General features: G+C 44.9%; 1 protein-coding gene across 4 annotated transcripts; it reads left to right on the plus strand.

The window, feature by feature from the left end:
- Positions 1–5,945: 5,945 nt before the first annotated feature.
- TRIM13 (tripartite motif containing 13) lies at positions 5,946–22,934 on the plus strand. Of its 4 annotated transcripts, XM_090026349.1 has the most exons (3): positions 5,946–6,182; positions 9,084–9,149; positions 21,702–22,934. In XM_090026349.1, the coding sequence occupies exons 1-3, from the start codon at positions 6,105–6,107 to the stop codon at positions 22,932–22,934; spliced, it is 1,377 nt and encodes a 458-aa protein (XP_089882475.1). In that variant the 5' UTR covers positions 5,946–6,104. The 4 variants fall into 4 exon arrangements, with proteins under 4 accessions (XP_089882475.1, XP_089882488.1, XP_089882480.1 ...); XM_090026362.1 differs by lacking the exons at positions 5,946–6,182; positions 9,084–9,149 and adding an exon at positions 16,954–17,931; XM_090026354.1 differs by lacking the exons at positions 5,946–6,182; positions 9,084–9,149 and adding an exon at positions 18,025–18,309.
- The last annotated feature ends 792 nt before the right edge of the window (positions 22,935–23,726 follow it).

A 23,726-nucleotide genomic window follows, 5' to 3' on the forward strand; every position in this document is an offset into this window, starting at 1 on the left:
CAAGTGCCCCATGTGCTATTGGGTTGGGCTGACTCCCTGGAGGCAGGACCCAGCCTGACACAAGGGCATGCAGCCCCTATGTGCAGTGCTGGAGACCATGGGTGACAGCAAAAGTGTCCACAGCCCTCCCACCCCCACGTCCCTACTTACCTGGGACAGCCCCTGGGTCCAAGACACTGCTGCAGCCTTGCCCTGCTCCCATTTACCCCATCACGCTGAGCCAGTGTGCTGGAGCAGCAGGGGAAGAGGGTAGGCATAGAGATGCTCTGGCTAGGTGACCGAGTGTCTCTTTGGAGTCTCTGGTTGCTTCAGGGCACACTCCAGTGGCATGGCCTGTACCACTTTTTTCAGACTGTTTTTTTTTATACCAGGTTTTCCTGGTATCAAAATTAAAGTCTGTGCTCCAAGTACACAGTATGGGGAACATTTTTTCATTCCTGGTATACCTCTTGCGGCATCTCAAACCGATTTGAGACACTGCAACAAGCATGTGCTCGCACATCTGCATGAGTGACCGATGCCTTCTGAGGTTCAGGGGGCACAATTTGAGGGTGGCAGCATCAGTAGTGAGTGGCAATTGCCTGCAGAAGGCGGCAACGGTGGTGGCCAATCTCAGAGGAGGCACATGCCCCCCACACCAGTCACCTATGCTTGTCTGGATGCGCCCAATATGGTTTTAGCCACTGGCCTGCAGATAGTGAAAGGCACTAATTATCTCCAACAAATTTTATGTAGTCAAAAACTGATGCTCAGTGATTTGCAGAGAGCTGGTCACTAAAAATTGTTTTCTTCAATAATGGAACAGTTTCCCTATCAAGTCAGTACTCTACAAGGGACTAGGCAAAAAGATGCTTACCTGGAAATCTGTTGGAAATTTTTGGAATTTGCTAAAAAAAAAGATTTTTCTCCTGCCTCCAAACCAAAAAAGCTGAGAAACATTTTTTAATATTGAAGTGCAAGTTCTGTGAGCTTGGGAATGAATTTGGAATGATTCTGAGGTTTGGGGGAAGAGATGAGTGAAGGAGAATGGGGTGTGCATTGTGCAGAATTTTGTGGAGGAGGTGGTGAATTATTATGTAGAGATGAGGAAACATGGAAGCTTACATTGACAGAGGTGTTGGGGAACTGTCAGGAACTTGGGGGTAAGAGGAAAGGAGCACAAGGCTTCTGTGGATGTTGATTTCAGTTGTGGTAGTGTGTTGGGGAAGATTAATATCTGTCTTTATGTATATTTTGGAGGATTGGATGCATTTTTTAATGTTGGATCTGTTATTTTATAAGTTGGATTTATTAATCAATGCAGTAAAAAATGGTTTTCTTTAAAAGCCATATTTATCTTCAAACCATAATTTTGGGGAAACTGGTTTCACACAGCCTTCAGTTGATGTCTCTTTTTCTGGCATTTCATCTTGAGTACTCCTTTGACAATTCATTACATTGTATAACAGAATGCAGCTAATGTAACTCTCATGTGATACAGTTCAATGTAATTTTATAAACTTTTTGGACAGCAGACATCTTAGCGTTCTGATGAAATGTGCCAGTCATACCTAGACTCTCAGCTGAAGTCTGAGATTAAATGCTGTCTCTCAACCCTGTTCCTAAAAATATTTGGATTTCAAGAGCAGCTTTAAAATATGATTATTTAATTTTAATGCATTTACAGTTAGAGCCTTTAATCTCTCTGAATTGAATTGGAACCCTCTGAATCAATTCGGAAAGTTTTGGAAAGATTCGGCAGTTTGGACATGGACACAGCTTTAAATGTTTTTTCAACATACCTCTAGGTAGCAGGCAGCTTGTGAATGCTGTGATGCTGGGGCACGTGGAGTGTCCAACATAAGCACGAGGGGCTCCCCAGCATGCTTGGCAGCAGACCCAGAAGTGGACCAGAAGCACTTCCAGTCCACTTCCAGGTCCGCCCGAGAGCACACTGGGGGGGCCCCCTGTACCCTCGTCGCTCAGCAACTAGTGCCTCCTGGGTCTGGGGTGGCACCCAGGGTACCCCCATGGCCAATCGCTGAGCTGGGGGGGCACAGGAGAGCCCCCCTGCGTGCTCCCCGGCAGACCTGGTAGTGGACTGGAAGTACTTCTGGTCCACTTCTGGGTTCACTGCTGAGCACGTGGAGGGCCCCTCCACACTCCTGTGGGACACTTTATCTGCCCCAGCATCACAGCGATCATGAGCCACGCTGGTACCTCAAGGTATGTAGAAACAACATTTAAAGCTGTCTATGTCTGAATCACTCATTCTCCAAATCAGCACTGAATCTTCAGATTCAGATTGGGCCGAATCAAATCAGGGACAGTGATTCAAATCAACAAATCAAATCACTGTCCCTGATTCAGGCTGAATCTGAATCCAAATTGAATAGGGCCCGCTTCGCACTTCAAATAACTACCAACAAGCTACAAAACTAAATGACAGAAAAAGATTCCTAATATAAAATGAGCTATTAGTCCTTGTATTATCTTAGCTGCAAAGAGATCTTTACTCAATGCAGGCAGGAAGCAGTTCTTGTACAGCCTCACAGAATGGATCCTTCACTTGTTGGCTGGGTGGCAGAATAGCTTCTTGGTCTTCCCTGGACTGCACACATCTTGCTGGCAGTTCTGTCTTGCTTTATACTGTTTAATTGTATATCTTCAAAGCATTTTTCCTTGATAGCTGGCCAATTAAAGTCTGAACAAAACAGGGAGGAAAGGGTGACCATCATATTACAATTGTTAAATTGCCTGGCTCCTGTTTTTGGATTTGTCTAGATGTGAAGACTTGCATTCCTCACAGCCACTGCAATTATAGGTCAATTACAGGTGATGGGCCTTGAGTGGTCAAACGGGATGCTTAGAGGCACTGGTTACCGGAACTGCTTTTGGTTATTTTTTAATCAATGGGGCAAATTTGCAATAGTTTGTACCAGTGATATTTTTTTTACAAAACTCCAGACATACACAGAATGTTTGAAACATTTGTAACACCTTAAACATTGGGTGCCTGTTTTTAGCCACGTGAGGATGTCATGTCCAGGACATTTTTCCTGCATTCAGTGCACCTATTACAGGTTTTGCTTGAAATGTATATTTTTTCTTTTGTCTTCTTTAGTTGCTAGTTCAATTGAAATATAGATGTAGTTTCCTTGCCTTTAGTTACACTGGCTCAGCCTTTCCCTCTGGCTTTCTTAGCTTGGAGATACACATGTGATGAGTGTGTCAGGTCTCTGGCAACAATTTTAACCATCACTTTTATTATTTTATGGCATGGTTTTGGTATTGGGTACCTCAAGCTCCATTGTTTTAATGCCTAATGGGTTGCAAGCCATTAAGAGTTTGATTTTCTTATGGCAGTCTTGTTACCATAACCCACTCTTGCTCCAGCCATTGTCTTGCATTTTTGTGCAAGAGACACTGTCCAAGCCTTCACAGGTTATACCCAGAAGCTGGGGCACAAGGGTGTTTTAGTACACGGGCTGCTGGCCAGCTAGCCCCATGCCAAAGCTCCCTTATGCCCAATGCCAGCCCCTTTACGGCACATTGAGCCAGGGAGAGCAGCCCTAGTCTGGTAGGCTGACCCCTGGGCCACCCTGCCAGCTGGGGTTGCTTTGCCTTGGCTCAATGTGTTGCATATGAATGAACTGCAGAGCTTATTGCTCTGGAGTTAATTGCTCCTCCAGGTACCTGGGAGCAATTAACTTCAGAGCAATAAGCTCTGGGCTTATTCATGTGCAGTAATAGCACGTGTAGATGTGCCCAGTATGTTGCAGACTGGGATTATCCTTACATTTCTGAGAAGTATCTATGACGTAAAGGTGTTTAATAATTTATCCTTATGTAGGACCTCCTTACACCTATGGATAAGCAGGCACACAATTACTAGGGGTTTGCTGAACTCAAGGTATCTGCTGACCAATTTTTGGTGCAGATTGTGGGGTTGGAAGCCATTTTTGCAGGCTGAGTGCGATGTGGTCCCCCACACCTCTGATTGGCTGAAGGGCTCTAGTGGCCTCACCCTTCACTGGTGATTGGCTGTGAGGGCTGTCCATCATGTGGCTCCAACCCTTGTCACCAACTGGTGAGAAGAAGCCAGCATTTGATTTTTAGTAAGTATATATTTTTCAGGAAGCCTGCCAAACGCATGGAACTCATGCTTCTTTGTGCACCCTTCTTCCCCCCCAAATTGTGGTTTCTGTGAAAATCATGACATTGCTGTGACAGAAAGAAATCAGAGCCAGAGAAAAGCACCAAGGCACTCGCATGGGAAACACTCACTGCTGGTGCAGAGAATCTAGCTGGAGCTGTGAGAGGGCCAACGTGCTTCTGCAGTGCATGCTTCCTCCCAATTGGTGGACGGAGCACAAGGAGAAGTATTTCTGGCCCCAGAGGGGGACATCCAGGGAAGGACCATAGCTGGCGGAGTGCAGAACCGACAGAGGGCTTCTCATCTGACAGTGACCCATGGCCAACTGTTGAAGGAAGCAGGTAAGCCAGCTGGCAAGGGTGGTTGGAGGACCACTAGCAGAGCCTCAGACACTCTGCACCATGGGATTGCCTAAGAACAGCCAGGTGAGGACTGAGGTGGCAGAGCCAAAGGCCAGCTAACAGCAGAGCGAGGAAGAGTGAGGGTGCAGTCACTGCAAGTGGGTCAATGAGTTGTCAGGGGCACAGCTCAATTTGATTCTTGCTCTTCTTTTTGTGTGTGTGTGTGTTTTATGGTGTTTCTTTCTCATGCTAGGCAAGGGGAACAGCAAGAAGATCTGTGCTCTGCAAAAGTTAATTGACCTGACCTTGACTAGATAACCCAGGGTAAGAACCTGGGTGAAATTGTTGAGTAGATTGGCCTGAGAACTGGGAGAGGATATAATCTGATGGATCCTTGGAAGACTTCTTTCATTTAATAGACCCAGGAGCTGGGAAGGATTTGATTCCATATTTGTCTTGGGTTTTTTTGAGATTTCAGTGGACCCTTGGTAAGCTGATTTCATTCTGACAGACCTAAGAACCTGGGTAGTGAACTGATGGGAGGTTTGTTTTTATTGACTTGAGAATGGACTTATCTTAATTGAGGGACCCTGGGACCTATAAGGAATTAGTGGCAGGCAGGTCTTTGTGAGCCCAAGTGAATGAACATACCTCAAGAACTTTATTCGGTAAGCCAGCCAGCAATGGCCAGCAGTATATTTAAGCTAAACAAGATCCTAGCCCAAGCATGTGTCATCAGGGATCTGGTAAATGTGGGATATAAGGAAGGACGAGCCCCATGAAGCAACCCTTGGGGGGAAAACCTGGGAGAATCATCACTCATCCTACCCCTAACTCCCAGCAAGACTTGGCAGGTGAGAAAATAACATTTGGGATAGGCAGTGTTGAGATCATCTAGTTATCCCCAACAACACACACAAGTAAGAGGCTGGGCAGGCGCGGGCCTCAGCCTTATAATACCCCCCACAACACTCACCATTTTGGCAGGTCCCTAACAATTAGTCCCACAGAAGTTAACTTGAGCTTGTTAGATTGCCTATCACATGCTGTGGGTATATGAAAACAAATTTTTAAACAACAGATTTTAACAAAATGTATGAAACAAATATTAAAGCAGACTAGGAGACCTTTCCAGATGCAAAATGACCTCCATCTCTGCCTTACTCTGTTCCCCAATTCACCTTCCTCTTGATAAATATGTGATTGGGAAGCCAGACAAATCTTACTTCAGGCCATAAGAATCATCACATCCACACTCTGGTGGACTAAAGGGGCAAACAGTTCTAATTCATGGATCATTCACTGAAAATACTTTGTTGCAAGCTTCCTGCTATTTGAATCATGGGACTGTTAGTTTGCATACCTTAGTTTTAGCCCTACCCACTTCTCTGCGCAAGCTACCAGCCTGCAGCTGCTATGAGATAAAGTTCATGTTAATACTTGAAAAAGCGCACACAGAATACCTTGGAGGAGTGGTGTGGTGCTCTTATGTATACTGCTCCTACTCACTCTCCCCCTCAGGTGTTTTGCTGAAGCACCATACAACCCTTTGGGAAAAATAGTGGTGCTGACCCTTTTGCATAGCAATATCCTGCTGTCAAGGTGGGAGTGCTGATGTATAGGAGTAAATGTACCTCGGAGTCCTTAAAACTCCAGCTCCTGAAAAACAGCAAAGTAAAATGTTGGTCAAGAGGAAGCAAAAATTGGTAAGGAAATAATTTATTTGCTTGTGGGTTTTTTTTGGGGGGGGGCTGTTTTTTTTTAACGACAATGAAGTAACAATAATACAGTAACATATAAATGCTTTTTATGATGTTACAGCATGTTAGTTTATATACAGTTGATATTTTGCCACTGAAAGTATCACAAGATTGCCAAAACGCAAAGGAAAAAAAAGGCACCCTCTGGAGAAAAAAAAATCAGCTTCTAGATATATTGGTTAACGGTCAGTGGTTGGCAAGGGAAGAGTTAATTCATCCTCTGTTTTCTGGGTGAAGGAGTGCGCCTTTCTTTATCAGCTGGGCATAGTTTTTAGGCCGCACCCATACTGGGAACTGAATGATGTCCTACAAGTTTAAACATGTTTGTCAAACAGAATTTTAACATTATTTTCCTGAGTAGGAGCACCAGAGATATTTTTGTCTGTGAACTGTGAGATTTAACAATGGAATAGTACTGTGCTATCAATCCCATTGTACTTCAAAGATAATAGTATTTTGAGTGCCACTAAAAGAAGGCTGTCTACTGACTTAATCTGTTCTGTAACACAGAGCTTAAATCTCAAAACAACCAGCTCACATCAAACCAACAGACTGGAGCCATGGCAAGGAACAGATGGGTTTTAATGAGATATACTTGAATTCATAGGGGAGAGCTGCATACAAACTGGTTCTAGAGTCTATAGCAAAGCATGATTAATAATTCCATTTTCAGAAACACAGTTCCTGTCCATGCTAGTTCTGAAGATTGTGCCTGAACCTTGTTAGCAGCAATTGCATGGGGTTGATTTTCCACTAGCATGAATGTTGTATAGTCATACACCTGTGCACCATTAGTGAAAACTGGCTATAAAAATGCTATTATATAGATTTAGTAACATTTTCATCCATTTTGCACAAAGGTAAATGACTATGTGAAGTGAAAGAAACAGGAAAAACAACACTGTGTGTTGAAAGTAGGCCTTTCACTTACTTCAGTGGTCATTGCATTAGGCCTATGGTTTGAAGTCTGCATAGAAAATCAATTGAAAAATCAGGCTGTGCTTTTATTTTAGAAATCTTGTTTTAGCTGTACTCCCGTGAGAATTAATGTTCCAAAAGATGTCTGGTGTTTTACATAGTTAATTTGACTTCTGCCAGATTATATTAGAAATTGTACATGAACATTAATTTTTTTGTTCCTGGTTTTACTGTTTGTTTTGGAAACCACTTCTTCTGTCTTGTTTTCTTGGTATGGGAAAATGAACTGTTGATATCAATGGGTGCACTCCTTTAATTAGCTGAAACAATAAAAGCTATTGCCCGTTGCCCTGGGCCAGGTGAATTCAAGAGGGGTTTTCCTGAGGACTAACAGAAATGTCAGGAGGCAGAGCACTGATTTGTTTCAGCTGTGTTTGCTGTGTGGGTGTCAGAGACCAAGAGCAACTAGAGTGCCAAAAGAAAGCTAGCAAGCAGAAGCGGTGCGCAGCCCTGGGAATAAGTCAAGAGATGAAGCTTCTTTTGGACAGAGAACTGGCAGGAAAGGGAAACTTGGGTTTCTAAACAAGGAAACTGCCTCTAGTTGTTTGCTTCTGCTGTGTGTAGAGAAACTTTGTTATACATGCTTTGTAAATAAAAAGATTGCACCAAACAAAGACCTGATTCCGTCATCAAGTTTTCCTTCTACCAAAAACAATCTGGCAAGGCGCTGAATACCCGTTAACTGCTTGGTCCAAAGGTTAACAATATATAAAATAAGATAACATTATATCACTATTTAAAATTCTATACAAATACTAAAGTAGTTTCAATTTCAGACCTGGAAAACTGCAGCTAGCAATTTGAGTTGCTGATAACTGATATTTCCATCTTAAATGGAAAGTCTTCCCACACTTTACATTGAAAAAAGCAGCTTTTACAGAATGATAATGAGAAATGACTTCCTTTATGTACTTTCCCTCTTTTTTAAAGTAGCTGTTTTGGGGAATTTAGCATAATTCAGATGTATGTATTCAAAATACACTTCTAAATACAGAAATATGTATTTAGATAAATTAATACCTGTTAAAGTGTTAGATATGCAGAAACTCGCATCATGATTCTTAACATGGTTGTCTCTCCATTTACTTGCTTTTGTGGTACCAGTAGATTTATTTTCATATTTAGTACTTCATGGCATGATTATAAAGTGGCTCAGGTTATATCCCACTAACTAAGCATCGAGAGGACACTTTCTGTACAGAAGAGGGAGACTCAGGTTTGTTCAATGGGCATTGTTTCATCCCCTCTTCCTCTGTACTGCATACAGGCTTCCAGGGCATCCTGGAAGTGGTCATGACTAGGGCAAGTCTCTGGTAAGCCAGTTTCAATGAAAATGTGCTGCCAGGGTGCCAGAAGTAAGTCTGAAAAGTTTGGGGCTCTGCATGGTTTGCTGTAGTTCCCTATAGATCACTATGCGTTCCTTAGGGGCTGTCAAGGTTTTAGAATGAATCCTGCTGCAGTCACTCTCACTTTCAACAAAGCCAGTGCCTGGTGTTACACTACAAGATGATCTCTGCTGTGGGAGGGGCTTCCCTCCTCTCTCTGACACCATTCTGTAGGATTTTCTGCAAAAAAGGATGATTTGGGCCCTCAGTACCAAAATGTTATAGTTGACCGTGGCCCTTTCTTGTAACACAAATGGAAACAAATGATTGCATGGTAAAGCAGTAATTACAGCTACTCGGTTAATTCTTTGCAAATTCTAACATCTGTATTTTGAATGAATGGATGACACTGCCATCCTGCAGCACGTTGAATTGGGACTCCACCACCCCAAAAACCAAGGTTCTTTTGGTTTCCTTTCCTCACTAGATAATTAAATATTGCTACAAACCTGATGACATATAAATACATATTTTCACTTCCCAGGACCTTCCCCAGAAACTTCAGCTTTTGGCCACTCATGATTCAGGAGGACCGTCAGATCGCTCAGAGGTGAGAACTTCAAGCTCCGTAGAATTTTTTGACTGAAAAATCTATATAAGCAATAAAAAGCTGTGAACAGAAACCTAGGTTAGATTGCACAATGACTTGTTTATCATGAAGTTATCCCAGCTCTATTGTATATCATATCAATAAGCATAGGCATTGGTGATGCGTAGGAGGTGCACGCAGGTGCATGTGCACCCCCTGAGATTGGCAGCTGCTGGCAGTGCCTGTGGGTGGTTGCTACTCACCATGCCTCCCCCCTCCCCTCCCTGCTGACACCGTTGGTGGCATTTGTGGGCAGTCACCAGTTGCTGCTGGTGGCATTTGCAGGTGGACACTGAATGATAGTTGGCGCTCCCCATCCCTTCTCCATGCCCTGCTGCCGTGGCTGCCTGCGAGAGCTCCCCGCTTGCCGTTGCTACCTGAAGGTGCTTGCTGTGCCCCCCCCGCAGCCTCTGGGGGCACACGTCATTTATGAACATAGGCAGAAGGTAGGGCAGGGTGGCACTTTAGAAACTAACTGTTTCAGAGAGGTTTTGTAGGAAGCAACATATCTTGTTATCTGACAAAGTAGGTTGTAGCCTATTAAAACTCATACCTTTCAGAATCAGTCTCCAAGCTGCCATCTTGCCCTAAACCTTTGCCTGATTTAAGACGGCTAACAACCTTTGGGTGTGCATGTGTATATATAGAGAGATGAGCTAGTAGAATCTGTAAGTTGTATTATTTACTTGCCAAGAGCAGAGCCAGGTCCCAGATGAACCTTACCTTGCAATGCTTGCTATACAGACATTCTGCAACTGACTCAAAACTGATGCTGCAGCTGATATGACCACACTCCCTGTCTGGCACCTATAGCTTTGCAGAGGGAAGACCTGGTGGAGGGGCAGGAAGCCATTTGGAGCTTCTGCAGGCCCTTAATAAACAAGAAATGGTGCCACACTCCAAATTGTGTGTATATGTGTGTGTGTACACGAAGGAGTTGGTCAAGACTAGGGACAGCAGAAGGCAGTTAATACTAGCCAAAGGGGCTATGGGGTATAAAAAGGGATTAATAAATATTTTGCATTGAGATTTGTTTTCCCAATGTAAGTTGATGTGTTTTTATAATGTATTTTTAGATATATAGGGAATGTGATCCCCCTGTGTAAGGAACCTCTAATTGAAGTGTTGATTACGTTAATCAGGGTGCTAAAGGTGGTATATGGATAAATTACTGGCTAGGGAAGCCAGGAAGGTAATTTGGTTTAGCTCAACTGGTTATTCATTGAGAAAAACCACAAATGTGAATTCTAGAATGACAGCAATAACAAAGAATAAACAGATCAAGGGTAACAACAGCAATAGGCAACAAGTCAAGTAGGGAAATGTGGAAGCGGGCTACAATAACAATACAGGGGGGTTGGTGTTTCACACTCCTGATGGGACCAAGGCACTGGTACTTGGAGACTTTGCTGGTCACTCCCTTGGTGGGGAGATCCAGAAATCCAAAGGCCCTGGAATGAACTGGACACTCAGAATGGAGCCAACACACACAGCAGCACACTATCTCCTACACGCACACAGGTGCTCATGCTGGCATGGAGACCCAGACACCTTACATCCCCTCACCACCGGGACTGGTTTGGACCTGGAGTAGTCTCAGTACTCTCCCAGAAACCGGGAACTCCGCTAGCTAGCACCCAAACTCAGACATCGCTGACATATTTCTGTGGTGTATTGGTATAACAAATGGAGCATGGCAACTCACTGCCTCTCCGTTAAACAATCCCATGTGAATGATACTGCCAATCACTCAACTTGCAACAATCTTTGGTTCATGCCTCATTTTTACCTCAGGCATGTCACTCCACTCATCTGTCAGTCACTGTTTTTCTCTCACCACAATGTGGGGAAAAAATAGGCATGCTCTATTAACAAACGTAGAACGTGAGGTTGAAAGTTGATTTCTTTCCAGGCTTGTTCAAGCCTTGTTCCTACTACTGATGTTCAACAGGCCATTTAAAAATAACAAATTAAATCTGGGGTCTACACCTCCTCATCCTGAAAAAGCAAGTGTAAAATTAAGGTGCACCTTCTACACCAAAGCATTGTAATGAAAAATAGTTGAAATCATTATAATTAGAATTTGGCCAAAATTCAATCGACTTTATGTTAACAAGTCTTTTTTATATTTTTTTATCCTTTTTGAAGGGATGCATCTTATACATTGCATGGAACATATGCTTATGAACAAGGAAATCAGTTGTTTGATCAACTGTATAGTTGGGAGAGATGTTGGACAAGCTTTTGGGGACAAAATGCCCTGAGCTTGAAAACTTTTTCAACATATCTCAAAGCAATACAGTGGTTCCAATAAAAAGATATGATAACAAACCTCTCCCTCATACATTATTTCCTGGACCATTATGGCTACAACAACACTCCAACATTTACTTTGGAAGCAGAGTTAAGATGATGCTTAGTGCTTTAAAAAATGCTACTACTATAAAAGAACAAGAACAAAATGGGATAAAAAAAACAGATAGCTTTGCTTGATAGAAATAAAAATGGAGTTCAACTTCACACTTGTCCTTCACACTTCTCTGAGATTAGTTTTGGCTGGGAATAATAACTCCATGAATCCAATGAATTAAGTGACTGCAGGAAATAAATGAAGACATCATAAGAAATTGAATATACTAATTTTAGTACTGCATTCGATGCAGGGTTTCACATAATCTTACTCATAAATAAATGCTTATTGGTTTGGATGTGAGCACTGGGACTAACTGAAAGACCAGAAAGAAAAGGTAGTGGCTATCACTTTTCTCTATGTTAACACAACTTTCCAAACATCTAGTTGACAGGCTCCACTAGGCAGAAGTAGGACCCCATCCTGCTTCTTCTCCAGCTGTGGTCAAGGTTTTTAGGGGAAATAAGCAACTTTGTTTTCCTGTAGCTAAGTGCCTAATTGAATCAGCCCTCCAAGGAAGAACACACCCATCACTTTATGCATATGGAGAGGCATCTGGCATCATTTTCATTTTTATGAGCCTGGGTCACTAAATGATCCTTATGTGGATGCCTCCAAAAGGAGTGCCCAGGCGGAACAGTAAGCCGTTACATAGCTCAGGAGGACCTCTCCCTGCTTATGTTGTACCAGAAATCAGTGGGTGCATAGAGGATATCAGCTGCACTCAGTCTTATGTGGCGGAATTAAGAAACAGTAGAATTCTATAACTACATCCCATCAAAATAAAAATATGTTTGCTTCTCTCATTTCCCTTTTTGGGATGTGGACTTGAATGACTAGATTAGGAACTAAAAGCTATAATCATCTCATATTTCTAAGCAGTACATTCGGTCATAACAGTTAAGGGGGTTTCCTTGGTTCTCAGAAAAATAAAACTGAGGGCAAAGGAATATTGGATGGAGACTTGTGTTTCAGATTTAGTTGATATTGACTTGCTTGTTTCCTGGGACCATGGAAAGGGGTGGTATGTGTGCAAGTTGAGCAAATCTTTACCCTGGAACATACATCAATGCTTCAGAGGAAACAGTTGGCAAGAACCCTCCCCCTCTATTTGCATTTATAGAGATGTTGCGCTGAAGAGTTAAATTGTATCGGAGTTTATAGACATTGTAAACAAATAGAGGTGCTCCCTGACTGGCTTTTGCTGCTTGTATTTTGTGTATGCATTAAAAAACAAAGATCTAGTTGTGCATACATTCCTCTACCAAGATGCTGAGGAACATCCTACTCTGACTGTGACTTGGTAGATCTTCCAGTAAGGCTATGCAGAACTTCCTTAAATTAAATGTCTTAAATCTCATTTAATTGCTCTAATTCTTGTCTTTTAGTCATGCAAACTAAAGGAATTCAAGGCAGTATTATTCCGCTATCCTCCATTTCAGTGGACCTAAACCAAATTTGTCATGTTGACAAAAGGGGTGGGGGTGTAGCTCTCTATGTGAAGGAAAGCTACATGTCCCTACAAGCTGATGTTGGCGACCAGCATGGACAGCTAGAGACCCTCTGGGTAAAAATTCGTGGGGAATACGGCACAGGGGACACAACGGTGGGAGTCTACTACAGACCTCCCACTCAAAGTCCTGAGCTTGACCAGGAGTTCGCCCGGGAACTGACTGAGGCCGCTTGCTCCAGGACCTTGGTTGTCATGGGTGACTTCAATTACCCAGACATCTCGTGGGAAGATCACTCAGCAAAATCCGAGTGGTCACAAAGCTTTCTCTCGTGTGTGGATGACCTCTACCTGACTCAAGAAGTCTATGGGTCAACGAGAGGCAAAGCGCTGCTCGACCTGGTACTGGCTATGGGGGACGACCTAATCGGCGACCTAGTGATTGACGGGAAGCTGGGTGACAGCGACCACGAGCTGATCACCTTCACCATCTGCCGTAAAGCTGGCAAGTCAGTCAGCAACACAGAAGTCCTTGACTTCAGAAAAGCCGACTTTGACAAGCTCAAGAGGCTTGTTGGTCAGGCCCTCAGGGACCATGACCCCAGGGAGATGGGAGTTCAAGAAGAGTGGTTGCTTCTCAAGTAAACGATCCTCAATGCACAAGCTAAATCTATCCCAACATGGAGGAAAGGCAGCAAGAAGGCACAGCAGCCCTCCTGGGTCTCCAGGGACCTAGCGGACCTCCTGCGGCTAAAAAGGAAAGCCTACAAAGGATAGAGGACGGGATTCACCTCCAAGGAGAATTATTCTGCGCTGGTCCGGTCCTGCAGGGAGCAAACCAGGAAAGCCAAGGCTGCAACTGAACTCCAACTAGCTTCAAGCATCAAGGACAACAAAAAGTCCTTTTTCAGATATGTAGGGAGCCGGAGGAAAAGCAAGGGCAATGTTGGACCCTGCTAAACCAGATGGGGCAACTGACAACTGATGCCCAGGAAAAAGCCAACCTATTAAATAGGTACTTTGTGTCAGTCTTTCATCAGTCCCATGGGACGCCTATGCCTGCTATGGGACAGGGAGATCCGGGTGATGGGGATCCCCTACCCTCCATAAATGCTGACCTCGTGAAGGAACATCTTGAGAAGCTGTATACCTTCAAGTCAGCCGGTCCTGACAATCTGCACCCCAGGGTCCTCAAGGAGCTGGCGAGCGTCATAGCCCAGCCCCTGGCACGGATCTTTGAAAACTCCTGGCGCTCTGGTGTAGTGTCCGAAGACTGGAAGAAGGCCAATGTGGTGCCGATCTTCAAGAAAGGAAGGAGAGTGGATCCGGCTAACTACAGGCCCATTAGCCTGACTTCTATCCTGGGGAAGATCTTAGAAAAGTTTATTAAGGAGGTCATCCTTGATGGACTGGCCCAAGCTAACATTCTAAGGGATAGCCAGCACAGGTTTGTTGCGGGTAGGTCTTGTTTGACCAATCTCATTTCCTTCTATGACCAGGTGACCTATCACCTGGACAAGGGAGAAGAGATTGATGTCATATATCTTGACTTCAAAAAAGCCTTTGATCTGGTATCCCACGATCACCTCTTGGCCAAACTGGCCAGTTGTGGCCTTGGCTCCACCACGATTCGCTGGCTGGGAAATTGGCTCCTTGGTCGGACCCAGAGGGTTGTAATCGATGGCAGTCACTCATCGTGGTGCCCTGTGACCAGTGGGGTCCCTCAAGGCTCTGTCCTGGGACCCATCCTGTTCAATATCTTCATTAATGATGTGGACATTGGAGTCAGGAGTGGACTGGCCAAGTTCGCCGATGACACCAAAGTTTGGGGCAAAGCATCCATGCCAGAAGATAGGCGGGTGATCCAGGCTGACCTGGACAAGCTCAGCAAATGGGCAAATGAGAAGCTGATGGTGTTTAACACTGAAAAATGCAAGGTTCTCCACCTTGGGAGGAAAAACCTGCAGCATCCTTATAGGCTCGGCAGTGCTACGTTGGATAGCACTACAGAAGAAAGAGACTTGGGGGTCATCATTGACCACAAGATGAACATGCGCCTGCAATGCGATGCTGCGGCTAATAAAGCGACCAAAATGCTTGCTTGCATCCATAGATGCTTCTCGAGCAAATCCCAGGACGTCATTCTCTTCTTGTACTCGGCCTTGGTGAGGCCACAGCTGGAGTACTGCATCCAGTTTTGGGCTCCACAATTCAAAAAGGATGTGGAGAAGCTTGAGAGAGTCCAGAGGAGAGCCACGCGCATGATCAGAGGTCAGGAAAACAGATCTTACGATGATAGGCTGAGAGCCATGGGACTCTTTAGCCTGGAAAAGCGCAGGCTCAGGGGTGATCTGATGGCCACCTATAAGTTTATCAAGGGTGACCACCAGGATCTGGGGGAACGTTTGTTCACCAGAGCGCCCAAAGGGATGACTAGGTCCAATGGTCACAAACTCCTGCAAGACCGTTTCAGGCTGGACATAAGGAAGAATTTCTTTACTGTCCGAGCCCCCAAGGTCTGGAACAGTCTGCCAGCGGAGGTGGTTCAAGCACCTACATTGAACACCTTCAAGAGTAAATTGGATGCTTATCTTGCTGGGATCCTATGACCCCAGCTGACTTCCTGCCCTTTGGGCAGGGGGCTGGACTCGATGATCTCCCGAGGTCCCTTCCAGCCCTGATGTCTATGAAATCTATGAAATTGGCTTATTATAGGCACTGATGTTTAATCTTAAACTAGATGAGCTGTGTAGGTAGTACTGGTGATATTTGGCGAAAGCCATCAAATAAGACCAAAAGGTTTGAAGCTGCATACTGAATTTGTCCCCACGCTGGTGCAGAATATGTGGCATGGATGAAGGAGCTAGAGGCTTGTCACTGGTTGATCCTAGAGCTATAATTCTGGGGTCAGGCTAACTTTGTACTGGTGACTTGGGCTAAAAACAGACATTAAAAAAGCTGGAGGCCAAATGGATTAAATCTTTTGTGGGTTAGATAGATTGAACTACATGGATTGAACCAATAAGTAAACTATATAGATAAGCAAACTACAAACTACATAGATTGAACCGATAAGCGAGCTCCCTTGGGTTTGGTTTGGCATTGACCGTGATACTGTTACATGTTTGGGGTTTTAACTAATACTTAATAGATACGTTTTCTTAACTATTGTGTTTGTCCTCCTCCCCCTTAAATAAACCCTGTTATAGTTTGCTACTGGGGAAGTTTTGTTCATTTTGGAGCACCCAGTTAAAGTATATTTCCCAAGCTTTTGGGGGGGAGCGGCTTGAATCAAAAAGGAAAGTTCAAGGAAAATTTGTGATTTTTTAACTTAGTCCTTGTTGCTGTGGTCCAGCACCTGGCAGAAGGGTTCTGTTTCACACAGTGTGTCATGCAAGTGTGGAGCTCGTTGCCACCTGAGGTTGTGGAAGCTGACAGTTTAGCCAGGTTCAAAAAGGGATTGGACACATTATTGTAGGAAAGGGGCTCAGTAGCTCTTAAACATGGGAGTTAAGGATACAGCCTCTGAATCTAGACCTGAAATGCTGGAGGCTGCAAGTGGGAGAGAAACAGTGGGGAAAAAACCCTGGTTATACCCAGTTCACTCTCCCTTTTCAGCATCTACCCCTCTGCCTCTGTGTGGCATGGGATCCTACTAGATGAGCTGTGTAGGTAGTACTGGTGATATTTGGCGAAAGCCGTCAAATAAGACCAAAAGGTTTGAAGCTGCATACTGAATTTGTCCCCGCCTCCCTTCTCCCCCTGCCCTATCTGGGTCCACTCCCCCTTTCCTCCTGCTGCTTGGGGTCTGGGCCCACTGTGTTTGTCAGCCATTTAGAGCATGAATAAAGTGTTATGGACAGGCAGACAGACAGTCAGATTAAGGCTTTTATGTTAGACTTATAGGAGTGAAGTTTTGGAATGGTTTTCTGGACAAAGCAGTGAGGGTAAAGACCCCCAGGTGGCTCCCTGTCAAACCTGACAAGATCTGGGCTGCACACTTTGATAGAACAAGGGGATGCCTGGGTCAACAATCAGTTTTTGTGGCATGTGGATTAAAGTTTTGCGAATCCCCATGCCAGAACTGAGAGTTTTTTTTGTGAGGGAGGCACCTAGTAATCCCGTGCCTAAATCCTTCTGCTTTAGGAAGGTGTATGTTTTCCCTCATGAATACTAATTGGTTTCTCTTTTCTTTCCACCTTTCTCTGAAGGTTGCCAGCCACAGGCAATTGGGGATTTCAACGGCGTGTCCCAGTGCTCTAAAGCCTTCTCAGGTACCTAGCTGGAGGGTCCTGCTGATTGTGAGATTTGGGGTCAGGAAGACGTTCTCCCCCATGTCAGGCTAGCAAATGCTGTGCAGGAACCCAGCTCTCCCGTGTCACAGGTCACAACCCTGTACCTCCAAGCTTTAATTCAGTTGAACAAGTTCTCTGCCATCACAGCCTCGGTGGTGCCCCTCCTCTCTCACGCTGTTTCCCAGGCACAATGAGGTGGGAGAGCAGGAGAGGGTTGCGAGTGGATGAAATCGAGGCCTCTGTGGGTGAATGGTTGCCCCTGAAAGCAGCGGTTTAGGTCCTGGGGCTCGAGAGGCCCGTGTTGGAGGCCCTTCTACTGCCTTGAGAAGGGGCCAGCTCCCCGGGCCCGTCAACCCCACGGCCCTTCGGGAAGCAGCGTCCCTTGTAGGCCTCACAGGCCAGTAGCGCTGCTGTGCTCGGGACCGGCTCCGGCGCTTGTTGGGGCGGGGTCCGTCTGCCGCGGCTGGGCCGGGCCGTAGCGCCGCCCCCAGTGCCCGGCAAGGGCGGGGCAGCAGCGGCGGCGGGGAAGGTGGGGGCTGCTCCCGCTCCTACTCTCCCGGGTGCAGCAGGCGGCGGCGCTGAGCTGAGGTGAGTCCTGCCGCGTGGGGAGCAGGGGGCGACGGGGGGGCAGAGCCGGCTTCGGCTGCACAGGTGGCCGCGGGCCGGGGCCGGGGCCGGGCCCGGGGCCGGGCCCGCTGCACGTGTGCGGCCGGGGTTGTGCGAGCTCGCGCCGGCCCCTCCCCTGCTGCCGGTCTCCGCCGCCGGGCCGGGCTTGGGGCCTGCGGTGCGTTGCCCGGTGGCCTCGCTGGGAAGGCCCCGTAGGCGCCGGGCCCTGCCCCGGGACATATGCCGCGCGCTGCACGGAGCTGGGCGCGGAGGCCCCGGCCAGGCCCCGCTGGCTCCTGGGCTCCCCTTTCACAGATGCCTTGGTCCCAAGGCCGCGCCGACAGTGGGATCTTCGCTGCTGTGAGTCGATGCTCCGAGGAGCTGGCTTTGATCAGCCGGTGGGGGGGAGCCACCTTGAAACCCCTCTGCCCCCTTTCCCCAAAACCATGGTACTCCTCTGAGCACCCTCAAGGCTGGCTCCTGTGAATAAATACAGCTGCATGCAGGGCAGGAAGGCGTAGGGTATCTACTCTGGGGATCTAGCGGTCCCTTAGCGCTACTACGCCCCTATTCGTGTAAAAGCGTTTACAACTGACCCTAATTTCTCAGGCATTTCTAGCTTTCCAAGAGCCTCATGTTGTGGCCTTGTATTGCGCGTTGGCAGTTCTGACTGTAGGCTCATCTCTCTTCCTCAAGGTTTGGTCCTACTCTATTTGACTGGTTTCCATCTGCTTGAAGGCTGAAAGTGCCAGGGATTTGGGCACAAGGGCCATGGCTGGTGAGAGGGCTTGTTTTAGGGCGCAAGCAGTGAAACCACTTCTTTTTTCTTTTAAAAGACCTGTCTCTGAATGTAGTAAGTTGCCACCAATGAGACTTGCCCTCTTGTCTTATTTGGAAAAGCTTGGTTTTGGAGTAAGTGGTGGAAACATGTGCGATGTGAAGTATTTTGTAATTCTGCATTTCCTTGCTTTTAATTTTGGATAGATGTCACCTTATCTAGTAGCAGATGTGAGCCAGGTTAGGGGTGGCACAGATGATGCAAGTGGCATGGCCAGCCTATGGGACATGTGACAGGCAGGGCAGAGCACAGGGAAGGAAGTGGAAGCAGCTGATCAGACAGGAAGCACAGGGCTGGGAGCCAAAAGATGGGGCAGGGGGAGAGGATTGGAGTGGCACACCTGCCATAAGCTGGATGAACTTGTGACCTCAGATGAAGCTAGAACAGGAGGGCAATTATTTCAGGCGGAGGGCTGCTTACTGAGTTTTGGCAGGCTGTTGAGGCCCGCATGACAAGCAGCCAGAGGCAGATAAATATTAATTTTCTAACTTTTTTTAGGGACCCCACAGGCCAGATGGAATGACCTGGCAGGCCACATCCAGCCTGCATTTTGCCCACTCCGAGCTAGAACGTGCAGCATGGAATTAAACCAGTGGTTCTCTGCTGGAGTGTTGTGGCATTTTGTAGAGCATCAGCCCCTTCCAAAGGTTCCACAATGTGGGTGCTACAAACAGTTAGGCTGGCCTGCTTTAGGTTGATCAGAAAACCCTAATGTAGGCAGGATTGTCCAGCAGCTCCCTAGTTGAGAACCACTGAGGGAAGCGGAGGCAGTGCAGCATCGGTTCTCAACCAGTGGTGCTGCCAAATTCAAAAAGGTTGTGGAGAGGTTGTGGATTTCTAGATGCTAAAACGCAGAAAAATTAAACTGAGCAGGTGGGGAGGGGGGCTCCATGCTTAGTAAAATATGGAGGTTAGGGAAGGGTAGTCAGAATTCTCTGTGTCTCATTCTGCTGCTTTGGCATCAGAAGTTGTCAGAAAAGGGGATGAAAGAGAAGCAACGCTCTCCTCTGGCTCCTGGAAGGAGAAGTGAATGATGTTTCAAATTAACTTACTAGCAGAAGACTCACAGAAAATGGAGTCCCTGTGTGGGATGCAGGGACAACGTTCTGAGGAGGATTTAAGTAACTGAGAATAGACGTCTTCCTGGGGTTTTGCCCCAGACTTTACTATCCTGCCTTCGCTCAGAAGGTTTAGTTCTCTGCCTGAGTAGAAACCTAGTCATTTTCTTATCCATGGTTCCAACCTAAAGTGAAGAGGGGGATTTTGCCTGAAAGCCTATTTAGTCATTCTTCTGACTATACAGTTGATCCAATAAAGGATGTCACCAAAAAATGTTCTTGCTTCTTGCATAATTGTATAAAAAACCTGTTTGTTATATATGTCTAGCACCTGGCCCAGTGAATTGGATTTCTCACAGAGGTCTCTGTGCGCTAATACAATACAAATAAGTTATCCCAAGAACAGCATGATAAATTCTGATGATTCCTCAGGTTCCACTAAAAAAATACAGTAATTAAGTTGAATGTTGAGAGACTGGATCTGAAAATACAGGACATGTATTTGTCTGTACATACCTTGTCTGTATGAGCAGGGCACAGTAGCTTTTTTTTTTTTTAAATTGCTGAGATTTTTCAGGGATCATCTGTAAATTGTTCTTTGAAATATTTCAGCTGTGCACTGAATATCTCAACAAGAAGGTGAAGGGCATTCACTTGGTTACTGAACACTATGTGAAGGCGTGGAAGAGAATAAGGTGAAACAAATAGTCAATGGCCTTTGTTTTTGTGTGTGGGTCACCTTCATTGCTTTCCCACCTCTTTACCAAGTAGTGTTACATTTTGAATGGAAATTGTGTTGGTTCTGGGGAAGCAAAATATGATAGCTTCTGTCTGAATCTTAGTGTCTGGTCTTTCCCATGTTAATCTGATGTATTTTGTGAAATTCCAGTCTATGGATGGTGCATCAGTGCAGTGATGAAGCTTAAGTCTTGAAATATTAGTACTCTAATAATTTTCAGCTGATAGCAAAGATCATTGCTGGATTTGTCTAACATTCCTTGGCATAAATAATGAATTGTTATTGTAAGACTGTGAAAGTGGTTTTGTCTTAACACTAGGCTATCTTTTTATGTTTGCCATCTGGTGGTTTGGTACCAGAACACACACAGCCACTTCATGGCTAGACTGGTTGTGTATACACACCTAGCTGAGATGCCACTGTAAAGGGATTTTAAAAAAAAGCCTTCTTTCTCATGAAACCAGGGGAGTTACATTGATGATCTGTCTTTACAAGGGGTTCCCAAACTGTGGTACCTGTACCCCTGAGGGTATGCAAGACACCTCTGCAGGGTATGTTGGAGAAATTGTGTAATGGTGATTTAATTTTCATTTTCAATAATCAGTGGTGATTTCAGTTTTCAATAATTGGCATTTAAGGGATTCAAATATAAAATGTGTGCTGATAGGGGTACAGAGGCAGCTGGTAAATTTGGAAGGGGGTACGTAATAAGAAAAAAAATTGAGAACCTCTGGTCTATATCACTACAAACCGCCCCCCCAGGAAAACTATATTAGCTGAAAATAACTGTTAGCTCTGCTGGGTGAACCTCTTATGTGAAATGCATCAATGCTGGTGGAAAAGAACTTTGCTGTTTAGCTTGTATAATTTAGGAGGGCATTATAGCTGTTAATAAAAACCCTTTTGACATGCAACATATCTCCACTAGGGGGCTCTGCCAACAAAACTAATAGCTGCAGGGCCCCTCTAATGTAGATAAGCCCATTGCCTGTCTGGGGTGGAAATAGCTCTTGTCTAGGTTGCTGAAATCTGTTTCACATTTGAGGTTTTTTTATTGAGAGGGGAGATGGGAATGTATTTGGGAAAGTGCTTTTAATACCTGTTTTTCTCTTCATAGGATGTGATGGAGCTCCTAGAGGAAGATCTGACCTGTCCCATTTGCTGTAGCTTGTTTGATGATCCTCGGGTTCTGCCCTGTTCACACAACTTCTGCAAGAAGTGTTTGGAAGGGATATTGGAGGGGAATGTCCGGAATGTGCTTTGGAGACCATCCCCTTTCAAGTGCCCTACCTGTCGGAAGGAGACATCTGTCACAGGAGTCAACAGTTTGCAAGTCAACTATTCCCTAAAAGGCATTGTGGAGAAGTATAACAAAATCAAGGTAACGCCTAAAATGCCTGTATGCAAGGTGCACAGTGGGCAACCCCTCAACATTTTTTGCCGGACAGACATGCAGCTGATTTGTGGGGTCTGTGCTACTCGAGGTGATCACATAAAGCATGCGTTTTGCTCTATTGAAGAAGCCTATTCTCAGGAGAGGCGTGCATTTGAAACCCTGTTTCAGGGCTTTGAAACATGGCGTTGTGGGGATGCACTTTCCCGGCTGGACACTTTAGAAACAAGCAAGAGGAAAGCTCTGCAAATGCTGACAAGGGATTCGGACAGAGTGAAAGAGTTCTTTGAGAAGCTGCAGCACACGCTAGAGCAGAAAAGAAATGAGATTCTGTCTGATTTTGAGACCATGAAGCTTGCTGTGATGCAGGCCTACGACCCAGAAATCAATAAACTGAACACCATTCTGCAAGAACAACGAATGGTGTTTAACATTGCAGAGGCCTTTAAGGATGTATCTGAACCCATTATATTTTTGCAGCAGATGCAGGAGTTTAGGGAGAAAATTAAAATGATTAAAGAAACCCCTCTGCCTTGTTCTAATGTACACATCAGCCATACCATGAAGGCCTTTGATACTAGTCAGTGGAATGGTGTGAAACTAGAAGATGTGGACAAACTTTCTTTGCCTCAGGAAAACAGCATGCTTAATTTCAAGATTCATTCTGTGTTTTCACGTAAACTTACAATATCTTTCCTGATTTTCTTGCTTATCATAGCAGTCATCAGAATGCCCTTTTTGGAGTCTGTTGTTGACAACATCCAGTGCTGGAAGACTCGACTCTTTACAATTGGCTCATCCTATTTGGCAGATACTGTGGATATAGCAGACCATGCAGTCTTTTACTGGGAACAAATGACAGATGGAGCTTCACTCCTAAGAGAAAAGTGTAAAAGTTATACACTAGTAGTGCTGGATAATGTTGCACAATTTGTATGCAAATATAAACTATTATAAAGTCCACTGCCAAAGTCCAACATTCACATTCCTAAGAAGTAACAACTCTGGTGCAAAAAAATTAATTGTGTATAATTACATTTTTTTAAAGCCCTAACTGCTGATGGAAACATTTGAGATTTTGAATTATGTGTCTGAAGAGACTAATACAGTTCCTGTGGTTTGAGCACAGATAGGCTGGAAAGGGAACCTGAACTTTGAGAAAAAACACTGGTTCTGAGCACTTATTTCAAAGATGCTTTTAGAAATAACACACTTCAACACTAATTATTGTACTGTCTTTCTCCTACTAAAACTAGGACCAAACTAACAGTGTATATTGTCTAATCTGCTAATAGTTCTGTAGAATACAAATTCATACGGCTTGTGGTAAAAGTTACTCCTCCCTAAAATGAATTTTTGGGTGAGGGAAAATTCTTTGAAACTAGGAAGGATGCCTCTGATCTGAAAGAGTAGCAGTCTGTAAGTTTTGTGCAAGACTGACTACTTACTGCAAAACACTGAGTTCATTAATGAACACTTGGGACATCTTCAGTTAGAAGAGGTTAAATGTTGCTGAAGCATAGACTGACTGCTTAGGCAGTCACTGAAATTATCCTGTGTTCTCAAAATATAAAGAGTAATCAAAGTATTGGAAGTTGCTCATAGTTTTTTTGTAGAAAATGTTTTCAGATCAGAAATCTTGAACAAATAGCAGTAACAAAAAGAACTTAATGGAGATACATGGAAGAAAATGAGCTGTGAGCTAGTAATCTCTGCTCTTCAATGAAACTTACTTTTTCAGTTGCATGG

Source organism: Crocodylus siamensis, chromosome 1, assembly GCF_052110815.1.
Source record: "Crocodylus siamensis isolate JL-2025a chromosome 1, ASM5211081v1, whole genome shotgun sequence".
Classification (NCBI taxonomy): domain Eukaryota; kingdom Metazoa; phylum Chordata; order Crocodylia; family Crocodylidae; genus Crocodylus; species Crocodylus siamensis.